At 44.2% G+C, this 18,294-nt stretch overlaps 1 protein-coding gene across 2 annotated transcripts in view; it reads right to left on the bottom strand.

Moving 5' to 3' along the window:
- CBL (Cbl proto-oncogene) overlaps positions 1-15,589 on the bottom strand; it is a 41,854-nt gene extending 26,265 nt beyond the window's left edge. The window contains exons 1-3 of one of the 2 annotated variants that reach the window (XM_075035068.1): positions 15,215-15,341; positions 9,566-9,727; positions 7,241-7,488 (exon numbers count right to left, since the gene is read on the bottom strand). In XM_075035068.1, the coding sequence (XP_074891169.1) occupies positions 7,241-7,368 (128 nt within the window). In that variant the 5' untranslated portion in view covers positions 7,369-7,488; positions 9,566-9,727; positions 15,215-15,341. Of the gene's footprint in view, positions 1-7,240; positions 7,489-9,565; positions 9,728-15,214 lie in introns of both variants that reach the window. The other variant, XM_075035067.1, reaches the window with a different exon arrangement.
- Positions 15,590-18,294: the final 2,705 nt, after the last annotated feature.

Here is an 18,294-nt window from a genome sequence, read left to right on the forward strand (position 1 = left end):
ATCTGATGAGTAGCTTGGCAACAGATCTCCCTTTTTCCCCTCACACCATACTCACCATGACCAACTTATCCTCCACAGTAATTTTACAGTCCTTTCTACAGGTGGGTAGCAGTCAGCAAGTTACATTACCTGAGCCAGCTGTGGATGGCACATAACTGAGTGCCACCTGATTCATCTTCCAGAGATGGAAACAGGGCAAAGCCAGCAAGTTCACAAACACCACAGAAGGTATTGCTTCAAACGGTTGTGAAGCAGCTGGCCTAATTTTGTTCAGTACCTTCTAGCAAAATGAGGTTTTGTTCAACGTTATCTTATAGTTCAGAAAAGCTTTCACACACCAAAACACTATCTGTTTTCTCGCTGCAAGGGCTGTGACTGCAGACTTCTTCAAATCAACAGAAATCCAAAACATGACATCTTGGCTCTTAATACACAAGCCAAGCACCCAAGAAACACGATATCATTGCCAAGTAGCAGTAACACATTTTTGCCAGCAGAGAAATCTATCCACATTTCAAATGATAATTACTACAAACTAAATAATGCACACTTCCATCCACAACATTAAGTCCACAGTTAGTCTTCCATAAAACTCTACAGTTTTATAGGCTCTGAGAGCAAGGAAGAATAAAAATCTTACTTCCTTATTACGTAATAATTTGAAAGCTTACATTTGTAAGCCATTACATATGTAAACCATAAATTGGTTTTCAAGACAGTGGTCCAATTTTTGATGGAAAGAAAACTAAAATAAATGCAATCTTATGCCAATTACGCTAAGTGTTACTTAAGTTCCACAACTACCACCTAAACTAGCAATTTAAAGCCAAATGGGAAAAAAAAAAAAAAAAAATCACATTCCTCTCTCCAACAACATTTAAATGATAATGAATTTCTTCTTGGGTAATAAGCAGTTAGTTAGTGTTCATATGCTGGAGACTGGCAAGGAAACCTTTCTTGTGGGCAGCTTTGGAGCTTGTTCTTTTCTTTAAGATGTTCTAATTTAAATGCAGATGTAGACTTCACACTAGTGGGTTTTGTTAAAAAAAAAAGTCTTAGCTGTATTAGAAGGAAGTGTCAGAAAGAGGACTCACACATACCATGCACCATTTGAGTTCCATATTTTATACTACTATTTCTTTTTCACTGGACAGGAGTGTGTGCAAGCACTCTAAAATATGAGATTAGAGCATTAACCCCTCCCCCCAGAGGGCTTTTCTGGTTCATGGCTTAGCACAAGTGTTTTCCAACATTTTCCTCTTTAAAATCCAGCTTCCCCCCCCCCCCCCCAAGTTATTCTTCATGCATTTCCTTCCCCTTCAGAGATATGCATGGTCATTTCCAGTAGACATTAAATATTGGTAGCTTTTTCCTGTGTAAATTAATAAGTCTTCACTTTGAAGCAAGAGAAGAATATGAAATCCTGCTGAGCCAGCATCCCATAAGGCTATTGTCAGAAAGACAACAGTTAAATAGGGACTAGCTTCCCAAACCTTTTTTGCAACTCCATGTTATATGGTGAGGGTTTATGATATTCCCTGCCTAACCACGTTTTCTCTACAGATATGTTAGTTTTGTTAACCAGGTTTGTTAACAGTTTGTTTTCCAAAGTATGCAAGCTGAACTAGTAAAGTAACTTGTGCTATTTCTTAAACATCCAGTCCACATCCTGAGTAATTACTTCTCCTCAGCCTTTCACCTAACCCCCACCCTCCAGCTTACATAACTGCATTCTAGTGTGGAAACATTTGTAGTGGTCTGATTTTATTTCGTAAATAAATTTCCTGTATTTTCCCTCATAAGACTGTTTTAACATAAACAGTAAATTTGATTCATTGGTGAAAAATGGACTCTTCAGCCTAATTAATCCTTTCCCAAGTAACTGACAATTCCTATCCCTGTCTACTGATCAGAAAGCTATTTTTCTGTCCTGCCATATGAAGTATAATCTATTTACACAACTGCAAAGAAGCTGTTGCAATAAGTAATTTATGTAGTGAGGAAAGCTGACAAATGACAGCTCCTCTATGCAAGTAAAAGCTTTCTGCAATAGACACAAAAAATATTCCAACATAACCACGGAGCCTCTAAATTAAACTCTAATCAAGAGCTTAGGCAAGTTCAGCATGTTCAGAACAGTTGCGGCATTAGCATTAATGGCACTATCAATCAATTGAACCATCACATTACAGGAAAAAAGTATGTATGTTTAACCAGTTTTTGTTATCACTAGTGAAAAATTAAACTCAAGAAATTCGCCATATTTACAGGGTCAGAGAAGTCATGTATTTACCACTACAAGCAGCAGAGCAAGCCGCTCAGTGCTCAACAGGTGTACCTTTCTCCGTTGCATATAGACTTGCTAAGTACCCTCTACAGAATTTCTTTTACTGCACTGTATCAGCTATATAGGCTGCAAACTTCACCTTTGAGTGGTTTTTTTTGTTTTGTTTTTAAAACTTCAAGTGGCAAGTCTTAAAATACCTTTTGCATTAGAAAGCACTGTGGATCTATAAAGAATTGGAACCAACAGCTTTGGAAATATGTATAGCCTCAAGAATATGTGCTTATTACTGCAGCACAGCTAACCAATTATTGAATGACTTACCTTTACCTTACTGCAAGCATATGACAAAATATCCAGAATTATTAACTCTTGAAATACTATTTGATTCCAACAGCAAAGCCTGCAGATGTTACCATTTTATTTTACCAATCCCCAAATATATACTTTGTTTTTAGAGGTCAACCTACCTATTAGCATGGACAACCCAAATAAGCTCCTAAGCTGTCAAAACTCAGAGGAGCAATATAGTATCTGCACTAAAAAACCCACACCTACTCAGAAGTCACCACCTTGAATCCAATCTACTTGTTAAATCTCAGTCTTTAAACAGTAACTAGAAGTTACTGCATGTACTTACTAGTCAGGAAGTGCATACATAGCTTTAAAAGCACCCTCAACAGCATTAATTTTTAAACACATACGGAAGTGAGCTAAAGCAGAATTTAAATAGCATCTTTAAAGCTCTCCTAATAAAATGAGTTCTCTTCACAAAAATCGCAGTATGAGTTTATGCAAGAGTAACAATTTCATCTGAACGACTATATATCAAACCCACAGGGTTACAGAGACAAAACGGTCGTTAGAGTCCTAAGAAAAGAAAGGAAGCCATTGAGCGCTCATAGCATTGGATGTCATGCTAACTGTGGCGTTAGCCACAACAGGAGGACGCTTTCAGCATGCTGACGGTTAAGGTATGACACAGGAGAGCTGCATTCACTTTTAACAGCTCTATGACTGCAACTAGTTTAAAACTCAAGGAACAAACACTCACCCACATCCGTAAGCAGTGAGTGTTCACACAAGCCCTTTCTAATCCTGTTCCCAGCACCTCTGTTCCTCTACTGTAGTTTGAAAGTTGGAGAATACATCACAGCATGTGTTCTCTCCACAAACACACCTTTAAATGTTCAATATGCAACTGCAATCTTATTTTGTACTACTGGATTTTAAACTGCCTGCCTTACAGCAAACACCAAATAGCATCCATATTATACTCCCACACAGTCTACTCTAAACACATACACTACGAAACCACTCAATGCTAAATGACACACATCTTGTAGCTATTATGAACTCTCAAAGCAGCACAAGCAGCTACAAGACATGGTGCTCTCCGCAGCTGTGCTCCAATTCTGCCTTAGTCCACCTTGGATGAAAACACTGGAGAATCTCTAAAATGTTTGACAGGAAATACACAAAGAGCAATTTAGAAATAATAAAAATAGAAGGTTGATACTCAAGTGATCAAGACAATTCTGATCCTACAATCTAAGAGAGACTTCAGTCATTTCTGATTATTGGTTTGTTTGCTAGTAGCAAACACCTGCACAGCTTTCATGCTAGTTATGCAAATGTCAAAATAGTGCATTTGCTCTACATCAAGAGACATTTGGGGGGAGGAAAATGAGAGCATACACAACAGGAAACAAAATGAATGCTAAATCTGGAAGACAGGAAGAAAGAAACTTGAAGGACAACAGGGAAAAAAAGTCAGAAAAAGTCAAGACAAAACGATTATTCAGTACATCAGATTAGATTTTTAAAGGCATGTTTTCAAAAAAACCTGCAGACTAACATTAGCCACAAACTTGCATGATATCAAGAGCAAGCCAGCTTTTTTTATATACACATACACTGCCATGAGTACATTTCCAGTGAATACCAGATTCAGTTTATATTTGTTTGTTTTACAGGCTGCTGACAATCTTTTAGAAAGCTTCTCCCACACTTTGAATATTTGAATTCATTAATTCTTACAAAAAGAAAAAATTAATATTTTTCTTCAACTCCTAACAAGGTGAGAAAATTTCTTAAGTTTATTCACCTTAAATTATTATACAAATTTTAAATCTAAAAGTGCATTGATAGCAAAAAATTCATTTAATTAAATTTCAGATGAAACAAATAGCACTTAAAGTGATCAGGTTCCAAAAGCTCACACAACCACAAAGTCTGATGCTGGAAGTACAGCATTTAATAGAATCCCTAGCTGAACCAAAACTGCCATTCTTTGTGCAGGTATCTCTTCAACTGGTATACAAATCATATGCACTGACTACTCTAACCTCTTTCTTTTCTGTGACAAATTAGAGAATTGAGAAAGTTATCATGCTCATTACCAGCACCAGGAAAAGGGTGTCTTGATATTTCCCCTTTACGACAAAACAGTAACTGCTGCTTCCTGGGCTGAGTGAAAAGCAAAGGAAGATAATGAGACTAGCTGGGATGTGATTTTGCTTTTATGCTTATGTTTACAAGTCTCACCACAGTTGCTTCCTCGGTAAGCTGTTTATTCGTAAATGGTACAACTAGCCATTCCCCAAAGACTCCCATCACTGCTGTGAGAAAGCAAGCCTCTACTGGAATCCTGTTTCTGAAGTTCACATCTATTGATTTGGATTTCGCCCGCCCCCTTTTGTCAATTAGTTTGACTACAAACTGACTAGGATGATTAACTCTCTGGAATTATTTCTCTTCGCTTCTCTGAAAAAACAAGGGACTGGAGGTGAGATGTTGGACTTATGATTGACATAGCTATCATTTACTCATCAGATGTTCCATATTCATGATAGACAGATCACAATACACGCACAGTTAACCAGAACAAACATCACAGATAAATTCTAAAGGGTTTTATATACCCTTTTAGCCTATTTCTGGAGGCAAAAGTGTTCTAGAAAATAATATTGACTGTATTACATGGGAGAAACACACAAAACCATTTTCAAGATAAATGCTACTTAAAGTATTTTAAGAGCAACCTGCTGCACTGCAAAATCTTGAATGATAGTCCATGTTGTTAATATCTCAAAGGATGGTACAAGAAAATGACCAGTTCCAGCAGAAGATCCAGAGATTATTTTTAATCAGTTTAATCAATTTATTCACAGTAAAAAGTGATTTTCATACTGTGGCTCATTTTGATCTGAGTGAAGGCTAAAAAAAAAAAAAATAATGCAATTTTCCATTAAGTATTGCCTCATCTGCAAAACATACCAGGCTATTGAACTCTTTTCTCCCCATACTGGTTACATCCATTACTTTCTATAACACTTTCTGAGAATTCCAGCTAGTAGCATCTCCCAAAACCCACTTCTCACCTGCAACGAGCCAATTCTGCCTATAGTAACCACATTCTCCCAAGGTGGGCTGGTGGGGAGAGAGGGCACTGATATAATATTACATCTATCTTTTGCGTTCGCACATTATGTTGAACCCAATTCCTGAAGGCTTCATACAGATAACTAAACTTTTAAAAGAAGCAAGTGTACCACATGAAGATGACATATTTACACTCCCCAAACCCTGTCTCAAATGAACTCTAAGAGTAAGTCTTATAATCTCACAAAGAAATGATGCTAAACAACAATCCAGAAAGAAACTTCCATTTCTTAATTCATTCTTCAACACTGTTGGTGAAAAAAAAAAAACCAAACAGGAGCATTAACAATGCCTTCTGGAGCCACTATCATAGTCTTTTGTTGGAGTTCAATATTACAGAATATGATATATAGAGTTCAATATTATACCAGAAACACGTGCCAGCACCTCTGCACACCCCCTGCCCCCGCCAAGTAATTCAAGCAAGTAGTTGCCAGGGCGTTAACCACATATTCTCCCCAGAGCAATTACGTTCAGCCACTGGGTGGTTTTTGCTTTTTTTCCACTGGTTGGGTTTGGGGTTTTTTTTTTTGGTTTTTTGTTTTTTGTTTTTAAATTCAGCACCTACTCCAAAATCCTGAAATGAGTTTAAAGTTACAAATGTATGCTTTGTATATCTCTGTCCGTTAGACCTGCTGCCAACAGTTAGACAAATACTTACGGTTAACCTTTTTCAGAGCTTTATTCTACTCTTAAATCACCTTGGCTCTCCCTTCCTTAAAGCTGGATGAAGGAAAGAAGCACCTTTTCAGGTACAGTACAGTGCTCATCAAATTCATGCTATTTTGTTCCAAAGAGCCTTATATTCAGATACAATTGCAGTTTCTACCTCCACCTATCCTTTTTAGTAAGTGTTGTTCACCTTGAAGATGTCCCTTGATCTCAGCTATGCCTTCTGAACAAAATGAAAGAAGAGTTTACAAGTGTGGCACCCTGATCTACCTTAAATATGAAGTTTCCAATGTATGAAAGTTATGGGGTTTTAGTAATATGTTTTATTCCCACAAAACAAGGTTACTCCCCCCCCCCCCCCCAAAATACTGGACAGTTGCCGTTTCCAGAAAAAGGAAAAGTTCTGTAAAGCCTAAAGATTAATTACAACAAGTTTTAGTCTGGATAACTCTTTTGCTATGTAACATTAAATATTCTACTGTTTCCTAAAATTGCCAGAAACGTCATTCTGAACCTTATCATCCTCCCTCACAAGGCATTCTCTATGTGAGAATGCAAAGGACTGCAAAACCTTTTCACTGCAGACTTTATTGTTTCTATTAACCTATCATACCTAAACTACACAACAACTAAGTCTATACAGGCTCTGAACACTTACTGTGCTCTCAGATTTCAATATACCCAAATATAGTTTACTTAAAACTCTACACTTAGACTTAAATCTCTTCAAAGTCTGTTTTCAAATACAGACAACATATCAACCAACAGACACTTGTTCAAGCTCTTGTTCACTAAAGCAAACTCACATCATAAATATTTGAAAACATTTCTCCCCATTACCTAGGCTGAGAGTTCTCCTCATACATCCGCTCTTTCCCTTCCTTGAAAAGACTGATTGTCTGCTTGGTTTTCTTCATCAGGTTCTCCATGAACACGCGGAAATACTCGTTTTCTCCTAGGGTCTCCATCTTCCCCTCATAGCGTGATAGAATGGTTCGTAGATGCTGGTAGGTATCGGGTAGCAGATCTAGGATATAGGGTGGGCTGTTCTTCAATGCCAGTTTTGGGTTCTGACACAAACGCACCACCTATGGTTAATGAAGAAAATGCCATTTTGAAAACTTAAAAATAGCAAGTAGTGATCAGTTACTTAAACACAAGTCAGTGTTACTTACAAACACAATACACTGAAATGTTCACTGTCAACAAACCACATTTGTTGCTCAAGTACAGATAGGGAGCCCAGCCACCATAAAAGAATCGAGTTTATGAAATGAAGTGCATATGAACTGACAAAACTCCCAACATACATAGGTTTATATTTCACCCCAAGTGCATTTTCAAAAACAAAATTCAAGAAAACTCAATATGGAGTTTGTAAATGGCAAGGATGTAACTTACCACATACATTGTCTAGTACTTCCTGCCACATTTCAGACTCTGAACATGCCCACAGGCAGAACTTTACCTGTCTAGCTACCCTCATTTGGGCTGCAGAAGTGACTTTTTATACCAACCCCTATATTCAGGACAAATATGCCCACAGAGGAAGTTCCACTGCCACAGATATCACCAATGCCAGTAAGTGTTGCCAGGCTGAAAGTCTTTTGAGGGCAACAGTGCTAGAAGAACCTCCTTTTCTTCCTCCTTCAATACATACAAGGACTAAGAGGAACAATAGTTTTTATGCATAATGATGACCATCAAGAAAGAATGAATGCAAAGGAACTTTTCTATGCAAGAATGAGAAATAAGCTGTAGCATAATAGATATGGTAAAAGAAGGCTGGGTAAAAGTTTAGCTCATAAGAACTTGTGTCCCCAGTTATACATCAACTTTGCTTCTATTAGATGAATCTCATAGCACAACTAGATTCTTCACAGTAATTTCCATGGGTTTGCTCTTTTTGTTTTAATAACAACACATCCATAGTGATACTAGTAATTAAAGGGTGGTTAGAGGACCTCAATCTGTCTTCTGCTTGGCATACAACTAAGCATCTAATTTTTCTTCCTTCCAAGCCACACGTTCTCTATTTATATTTTTAGCAGCAAGATCACATATTCTCAAAGTTAAGAACTTTAATCTATCAACCCAAATTTTTGCCATCTACAGTGATTATGTTGGATCATCAATAAAATATTTTTAGGCACTTACTTTTGCATTATGTAGTTAAGGCACAAGTAAGTAGAATATTCCTGTTCAGAACTCACAAGCAATAGAACCATTATACCTGTACACAAACAAATCAGGATGCAAGCTGAACTTAATATAGGTCTTTAACATACAGGAATGTAAAGCTTACATGCCAAAAGCTCATGATAAGAAGTTTATGTGATAGGGGAGGATAAAGGAAGCCACTTCACCGTCCACCATAGCCAAAAATTTTCCATTATCTAGACTGAGAGAATGATAGGGAGAGATAATGGCAAAGCAGCAATCTGAAAAATTAGTGCTGCATTTTCAGCTATAAAAAGGGCTGAAAATCTAGAGTTGCAAGGCCAGTTTCCGATGAAGTTTACAAGCTAAGAACCAGCAGCTGGTATAGTCTTACTGCTGTATTGCTTGCTAACAGCTTCCATTTTCTGCAATTTACATCAAACTTGAGAGGAAGGCCAGTACAAAATGTAGATACAGTTTCCTAAAGTTCTTCACTACAATGAGTGTTATCTGACTGCTTAATACCAAGCACATGAATGAGGTCTGAACTAAGGAGGCTGCCAGGTATAACAGTATTACAGGTTCAAACAATGTAGTGCTGCAGAATGAAAAGCTTAAGGGAAGTGGATAAGAAAAGGTGAAAGAACAATCTGACATCTTTTTGCAGTACATCATTTCCAAAAAATCTTGTGAAACCTTCAAGAGGAATTGACTAGTTCCCTACAATGCTTACTTAAATACCTACTTCCCTTAAACACTGAAATGCTGACGGTAAGCAAAGGAATTTATTCTGAAACAACGCTTTAGCTTTGAACTTTGCCATTCAGGGTATATGCAAAAAGCAACCTTGTCGAGTTAAGTGGCATCTCCAATTATATCTGACTTACAGCAGTGCCCCTAACAAGAGTTGACGGAGAAAGGCTCAATTTCAGTGAAGAGAAAGGCACCCACAGTGTATCAAAACTCAAACAGAAAAATCTGACTGCCATTAAAAGAATTACATACCTAAAAAAGCCTCTGCAAGAATACATAGAAAAAAACTACCAAAATTTTCCCTCCATTTTGAAGATGCTTCCAAGTATTAGGAGGTCTAGATGAGGAGATGGATGGTCAGACAACTGACTTATCCAATTGATTCTGATGCCTCAACTGTTGCTTCCTTGGAGCCTGTGAACATTGTACAATGAACCATATCAACAAAATGAGTCAACACATTTGTCCCTGCGTAAAACTAGTTTCACTATGCAGCATGAATAGGTTCTAAATAAGCTCCTCAGACATAGCTGAACCATGCTATGGATAGCAAAATCTTTTCAACAGAAATTGTTTATTACACAGTGGGTTTAAAACCTTAATAAGAACACAGTCAGCTCTTATGAGGAAGCCACATTAAGCAAGCATACAAGTCAGAGTATGCACTTCTCTGTCATCTGTAATAGAAAACAGTTTGGCTGTTACCCCTTGAAAATATCCACCTATAGAAGCAGGCCTACTGTGTTTCAGTAATGTAACAAACTTCAACATCAATTAGAAAAATTTCCCCACAGCAGAAGCAAGTTCTGCAAACCACTCATTCTCATAACGTCTATAAAATGTTTCCCCAAGAAGTGACTTGCAAAGATACCTCAAATAGTTAACAGAAAGGCCAAAACTGCTGTGATTTTATTATCAAATAAGCTTCTCTATTTACCAAGTAGACAAAAGTTAGCTAAGATAAGCATTTAAACAAAACTACACAACTAGGAACTGCTGCCTCTTGAGCAAACTTGGTCGTTTTATAACACAGCATCAACAAAACCAGTTGCATTTTGCTTGTTTCTCTACGTGTGCACTTGCAGCATCGTGACATCAAAAAGAATGTTCCCAGCCCTGGGAACAGCCGCCCCTCTGCAAGCTACCCTGTCTTCCACAGCAACCAGCAACATGGAAGTAAATTGAGCAAAAAGCAGCAAATATTTTCGATTAGGTGTGATGGCAACAAACACAAGCAATCCATGTTTTTAAAGTACCATCCAAACTCATCCAAGTTTGCCTGGCTTATGCTTTGTTCTCTCAGGAATAAGCCTTTTACAGAGACATTTTTGGGTTTTTAGAAATACCAATAAAGCATTTCAAGCTTAGCACAAAGATTCTAAGCAGCTGGCCTGTGAAGAACCCTAAAATTGACTTCGCTGATTTTCATTTTCCAATCTCAAGAGAAAATAATCAAAAGACAGTTTCCCCTCTCAGTTTTGAAGAAAGAATGTGTTATCTACTCATTCGAAGAAAAAAAACCTAGGCCTGAAACTGAGTCTTTCCCCTCAAGATTCTGCAGCTTGCCTTGACTGATCTCTCGATTTAACATATTTCTCTTCAGTACTACTTCATTAGACTTGCACAAATAAAGGAACTGGGTGTAGGAAAGCAGTAACACTACGTATAGAGTGCTGTCACAGGCACAACGTATAGATAACCTGAGAAACAGAGCAAGAACCATGAGGTTTTTTTAAATACTGCAGTCAGGTTATGTAGTTGGATTAGGTACATGTTAGAAGCAAGGAAGAAAGATTCAGGAAAAACGAGATACCTAAGCAAATGCACTCATTCGACAATACACAGTATTTGTTAGGAAGGGCAGAGTGCTACTTAGCAGAGACACAAACCTATACAAATTGTGGCCCCTCAAGGCAGACTCACTAGCAGGCTGTGTCCTCCAACACACTCTGAATCCCCCTCTCTCAGCTTCCAGTCTACCTGCCCTGTCCTCTTGGTTCATTACTTTCCCCATTTTGCTCATCCCCAGCCCTACCCACAAAAAAAATAGCGCTAGCCTGTTTGCTGCAGCCATTGATAAGACACTCCCCAGCAGAAAGTCCCCAGCACAGACACCACCTACCTGCTTGCCTCAGATGGGAGGGGGGAGACAGTGTCACAGAGTTCCAGGCCTGACAAGCCCCCAGGTGCTACTGTACCAGATAACAGTTTTTCCCTTCCAGCTCAGACCCCTTCAGCATGGTTCTGAAAAGTGATAGTCCTTCCCTTCCTTTAAGAGCTAAATAGCTAACTTCTTTATTGAAATCACTTCTCATTTCATCTTAAACCAACAGCAAAAGAAAACCTACTCAAACTTCTCTTATCTCCTACTGAATTTGTATTTGGCCTCTCTTCTACTTACAATGAAGGTGACCTACAGTGGCATTTCTCTATATCAGTTTTAGAAACCGAATGGCATCAGTACACTGTTTAGAGCAGCTTTATCTCAAAGCTCGTCTTCCGCCTCCATGTCTTACTACATGTACTCTACCATTCTTCTGCTACATCCCGTATACCTCATCCCAAGCGGTTCATGACTCCACCACCTATTCTTCAAATACCATCCACAGCAATGAACTCAAGTGATCTGCATTATCTGCTGCCCAGATCACATCTGCAAGAACTGATTTGTAATCTCATCCTTTTGTGTAAAAAATACAAATTGTTTTCACCAGCCAATACATCATGTTTTCTTATACTAAGCACTGCTTTATTTGCTAAAGACAGTGATAAGAGGAGCAAGCATGATAAAACCAAATTAACAGCAGTTCCTCCCACCTGAACCAATCTATACACTTTACTAGGTTCAAGACACTGCAAGAAAATTGCTATGTTGCTTACTGTGCTATTCGTCACTGCAAGCCTGCAGGCTCACAAGACATCTGGCAACACATTCAGCTTCCAAAGACACATTTAACCTCTATTCCATAGATAAAACGCATAAACGTCACCTAATTCAGCTGAAGGTGAACATCCTGCTGCACAGTGATGAAAAAGGCTATTTTATGTCCATGCTATATGTGACCACATGCAACTGTAGGAGGAACAGTCAATACCAATGAAAATTAGAACTTCAAGCAAAAGAATCTGAAAGACAGTAATACATCAGGCAGCTTATGGAGAACATTATGGGGAAAATATTTGGACAAGAATCAACTTGCATAGGAAATTCATCAGTCACGTCCAAAACCAGAGATGCACAAATGCTTTGACAATACCAGCTAATTACGCAGACTAAGGAATCAGGTCATGAATGTACTGTACGCACACAGATACAGCACACGTTTCTGAAAGGCAAACACATCATCTATTAAATATGCACACAAGTATTTTTTTATTTGCACCTGTAATTTCATTTACTTGGCCCATAAAACTAGCCCATTTTCAACACCTCCCATTCATTTAGCCCTTCTCACCGCTAGTTTCACGAGCACTATGTTTGCCTGGCAATTTGCTACACTACTAAAAAGATTTTTAATTCAGATGTACTTACACACACTTGTGAGAACACAACTAAAGTCTAACTGAAATCTGAAAGGCTTTTCACAGCTGAATCTTTCCTCCTGTACAAATCAGACTGAACAACAAACTCTTTAAGATGTTAACAATTAAGCCTACACCTAAGAGCTTTCAGAGGCTGCCTACGAGCACAACTGTTTAGACAGTGCACGTTTAAAAGAGGTTACTTTAACCTGCGACAAATACAACAGTAGCCTCGGCTTTTCTGTCAGCGGTATCATGATGGAGAGGGTATACAGCCAAGGACTGGCTATGCAGATCTGAAGCTGTGCAAGTATCTCCCCCCCCCCCCCCCATATGTCATTCTACTGCAATCCAAAATGCCAGGATAATCAAAGGTTTTTTTCAGGCCAACCTTTTCCTTTGAACAGACCAGGTTATGAGGTCAAACACAGGTTAACATTCATATCTATATCACATGCACAAGAATGAAGACGTGCATTCTTCCAAGGTGTATCTCTGAGTTAAACTTATTTCTAAGAGGATCACGTTTCCATGCTCAAACTACCTCTTCCACATTGCATTTATGCTTGCCCTCAATACTTGTAAGAAAGCCACTGGCACTTCTCAAAAGACTTTTTTCTTTATCCCAATCTCTCTCTGTAGAAGGTGATCAAAGCTCATCACAAGCACAGCAAGGCACAACTATAAACCATGTCTTTTGTTGAGCCAGCCAACACAAAGTGATTTCTTGGCATGAACATAATTGAATATGCCTTTAAAAAAGTCATCTACTCTGCCTGCTTTAGCATTTACTGCAGGAGATTCAGACACTGCATGCATAAACAATGCAGGGAAAGAGAAAGAAAAGTTGAAATGCATAAGCTTGGAGGGCAATTGGATGAGGTATGCCCATCAGCCCTGCTTGCTCTGCTCCCAGAGGGGAAGAAGGTGGGGAGGTGACACTCCCCAAGGGCTGCAGGCAACTCTGGTGATGCTCTTACTCTGCACTACTTTTAGGGCCCTGAACCCAGCAATATAAAATGCATTGCACACTTTAGACTCCCACGTCAAGCCTAGTCTCAATTCTCAGGGCTGAACAGTAATAACATCGGAGGATCAATCAAAATCTCAGGAAAAACGTTAGAAGATTTTTATTTTATGCCCACTTCTCGATGCCTATGCTCACTTCTGTAAATAACACTAGCATTCACTAACAACTCACCAGCATTTACCAGCATTAAAGCGATGCATTTACCAACACACCTAGCCGGGCTAGTAAATCAACTGCCATACCCCATCACACCATCAGGCCAAAAGGTCTGGTGTCCCGCCCCCGGCAATAGCCATTTCCTGACATTTTAAAAGGTGGAGGAGGGGAGAGTCCTAATGACCCCAGAGCGCAGTGCCTCTGCCTTTCCAATTCCCACACCACAGGTTTTTGTTGTTTAACATTAGATTTCATATTCCTTATCTTTGTGTAACTACATGCATTTATTGGAGAGGGTTTTATTCAGACTTTTACAGTTTTTACCAGGCTCCCAATTTTAAGGAAAAGGCTTTGTACCGAGCTCAGTAACATGCCTCTATTTACTCAGAAAAGAATAATCTGAACTGCTACAAAGCAGATGCTCAGCCTCACCATCCAGTACCCACACACGAGGCTCTATCACAGGCCAAGGCTCATCTTCAGGCAAACAAGTCCTAGATTCCTCCCTCGTGCAGTTATACACAGGTAGGACCTACTGCTGACACCACCAGGATGCACCTGCAGCTCCCCACCAGGCCCTACCCATACGCAGCCTCTCCCCCCACCAGCACCACCAGTGCCCACCCCAGCGTCTAGAAGAATATGACGGTACAAATCCCAGATCCTCTTGAGGAGGATCCTTCCTTCCTTCTCCACTCCAAATCTTCCCCTTTCTCCAACCTGTTCCCTCCGCAGCCCTGCATGCAGCTCATCCATTGCAGAGCTGCTCTTCTCCCTCCACACCTTCCAGTCTTTGCATCCCACTCTCCTCCCGCCTCTGGCCTCTCCTGCACCTCACGCCTCTCCACCAGCTCCCACATCTCCCCCCCCAAAGCGCTGCACTCTATCCTGCACCCGCACAGCTGTCGTGTCCCCCCCTCCAAATATTTCACCCCAGCCCCACCCCGAGCCATACCGCTCTCTCCCCCAGCCAAACCTGCAGCTCCAGGCTTACCCTACCCCACAGAGCCCCCTCCGCCGCCCCCATCGCCCCGAACTCCTCAGCCCAGCCCTACCCCAACCCCCACCCCACCTCCCCAAGCGCTTCAGCCCAGCCCCCCCCCCGCCCCGCTTCCGCCCCAGCCCGACCCCCGCAGCCGCCCCACAGCCCTCCCCGCCTGCCCAGGGCGGCCCGACGCCCCCGCCGGGCCCACCTTGTCCATGAGCTTCCAGCACTTCTCCACCATCTTCTTGTCCACGGCGCCGGGCTGGTGCGGGCCGAGGTGGTGGTGGTGCGGCTGGAAGGCGTCCTTCATGAGCCCGATCAGCCCCCCGGGGCCCTTCTTCAGCGGCGCCGACATGAGGGCGGCGCGGGGGCGGGGGGCGGCCGCGAGCGAGCCCACACCCGCGCCCGGCCCGTCGCCCCCGTCCGGCACCGGGCCGCAGCCCTTCAGGGCAACCGGGCGTGGGGGCGCTCCCGCGGGCCGGGCCGGGCCGGGCTGGGCCGGGCAGGGCAGGGCAGAGCAGGCGGCGGCACCAGCGGGAGCCGCGGGCGGTGGCGGCGGCAGCGGCGGGGGCGCCCGGCTCCAGCGCCGCTCCGCCCTCCGCCCCGGCCACGCCGAGCGCCGATTGGCGGGCCTCCCCCCCGCGCGGCCGGGTCCGCCCCCTCCGCCGGGGAGGAGCGGGCGCCGATTGGCCGGAGCCCGCGCCCGCGGCGGGGGGGGGGAGGGGAGAGAGGGGCGAGCGGCAGCCCGTCCGCGAGGCCCCGCCCCGCCGCCGTGAGGCAGGCGCACGGCGGCGGCGAGGGCGGCGCGGCGGCCATGTTTGGTGCGGGCGGGCGGGCGGGCGGAGCGCGGGGCGGGGCGGGGCGGGGTCGCCATGGGAACGGCGAGGGCCGCGCCCGCCGCCCGGACCGCGCGGTCCCGGTCCCGGTCCCGGTCCCGGTCCCGGGGCGCGGAGGGCGGCGGGACAGAGGCGAGCCCGGCGGCGGAGAGCTCGCCCGCCGTTGCCTGCCCCGGGCCCGCTGCGCCGGTTTCGGAGGCTGCAAAACAGGATCGTTTCCCCTTTCCGGCAGCCGGGTTCCCTTTTCTTCGAATGGCGGACGTCCAGCCCGAAAACGGGGAAGCGGCCCCGGCAACCGCGCTGCGCCTCTGCCGGGGGGCCTCTCCCCGCGGCGGGCAGCAGGCGGGAAGGGGAACCGAGCCCGGCCCGGGGCGATGGCGGGGACAGCAGCCCGAAGTGAGCCCCTCGGCAGCGGGGCTGCCCGCCGCCGCTGCAGAGCAAACGACCCCAACCCACCCCCGGCGCGACCGGGACCGCACCCCCGGGACCGCGCTCGGCGGCGGGCGGGAGCAAAGCCAGCCGCAGGGAAGCTGAACCAGCATCTCCTTCGCAGGGGTGGAACTGGGAACAGCTCGTAGCGCTGCGGTGCCGTTGGAAGGCACCTGCCTGCTGTCGGTGTCTTTGGGGCAAAGGCGGGGGAAGGAAAAGCCCACTGGAGCTGCTCCCCCGGTTACCGGCAGCCCGGCTCCAACAGGTCCCTGGGGGCGGGAGCACGCACGGACCGGGGCGGCGGAGGGAGAGCAGACAGAAGAACAGGGAGGGAAAAGGGGAGTAGGTCAATCTTTTGGCAGAGCTGACAACACCAAACCTTCAGAAATTACGACATGGGCTCGAAAGTAAGTTCACTTCTGTTTCTTCACTGCCTTCAGATCCTCTTTTCAGCCTCCTTTCCCAGGCAGAGCAACACTTGCTTTGCAAAAAAACCAGCTGAGGCTGGTATAGCACAGCATCAGTCTCACAGCACAGGCTTCAAGGAGGAAAGAAGACAAAACAAAACAGCAAATGCTGCACTTTGGCCAGCCTCACTTTGAGGAGCGCGAGCACCCAGAGACTGGGGTCAGGCCTGGAGGTTGGACAGCGCAGCCTCAGCCTCGTGGGAGCTAGGGTCCGCACTGGAGGTGAACCCCATGACAGAGCTTACCCCTTTGCTTCTCCTGTAGCACCCACTCTCACAGGGGAGCCGGGAGCCCTGGAGTGCCAGGTGTGCAAAGCCACAGCAGCACTGAAAAGCCACTGCCTTGGTCCACCATCTGCCACAGGAGGGACGAGCTGTGCTCTGCTGTGGCTGCTAAGCCCCTGCCAGCCCAGGGCATGGCCACAGGACCCTGTGCTCAGGCTGTGGTGCTGCTAACAGGGAAGCTGTGCATGCCGTCCCTCTCCTCCCATCCCTGCCCTGGCTGCCCATGCACATTGTACATCAGCCTGCTTGTGTCACGGCAAAGGACTGTGCTGCCCCATGCCATCCCGGCTCCAGTGCTGCTTTCCTCCACGAGTCTCTGCCCTGGACCAGGGCTGTGTGTTGGCTGATGGCTCATGATGAGTTCCTGCATAGCACATGGCTTGCTGAGGTGTCAGGTAGGCGGGACAGCGGGAAGCAGCATGCAGCACTAGATATAGCAAGGGAGCCCTGTGTAGACTGGTTATAAAACTCTCTGTCTTGATTTTACTGCCTTTGGTAAAGCTTGGTAAATATTTCTGGGACAGGCAGCTCCTTGTCTGGCTTTAATTACCTGGGCAAATTTTACTAAGGATTATATTGACCTCAAATATGTCAACATTTATTGAGGCCGTGTTCCTGAGGCTTTTCCCATTAGATGCTAATGGATTCTGGCTAATAGTCAAGCCGGATTGACCACCGGAGGGTGCCCTGGCCAGCTCTGGGATACCACAAGTACCTGGGGAGAGGGCTGGGGAGGGTTACACCAGCTTTGTGGAGCCAAATATAAAAATCACCATGGCCCCAATCCAAAGAGATCAGGGAACATGCTTGAGCAATTGCATTCCTAACTATCTGCTTCTCTGGGCATGATTCACTCCAAGTCGTGGCTGTATTTACATGTGAGACTTCAAGCAAAGGTTGCTTTTGTTTGGGACTGTTCCCTCCCTTCAGGAAAGAGGACTCCAGCACCCCTCTGCAGGGGTCCCATTTGCTTCTGTCCCTCAGGCCCCTGCCAGGGCTGGGGCCATACTCAGCACAGCGGTCACTTGCCACCACTGTGCCGGAAAGCCATGTCACGCTGGTTGTTTTGAAATTGCTTCCCTCCAGCCTGGCGGCTGGCAGCTGAGAGCACGTCTGGGTGCCTGGGTGCCTCTGGCCGCCTGTGTGCATTTCATGTGTGGTTGTGGGCGACAGCAGTGTCTAGGTCCCTTGCTGGTTGTGCCACCCAAGGCTGGGCGTAAGTGTGTGGTCCCCTTCCCTTCTGCGTGCCCCACACTGCCTGCCAGCTAGCTG

Source organism: Buteo buteo, chromosome 9 (genome assembly GCF_964188355.1).
Source record: "Buteo buteo chromosome 9, bButBut1.hap1.1, whole genome shotgun sequence".
NCBI classification, from domain to species: Eukaryota; Metazoa; Chordata; class Aves; order Accipitriformes; family Accipitridae; genus Buteo; species Buteo buteo.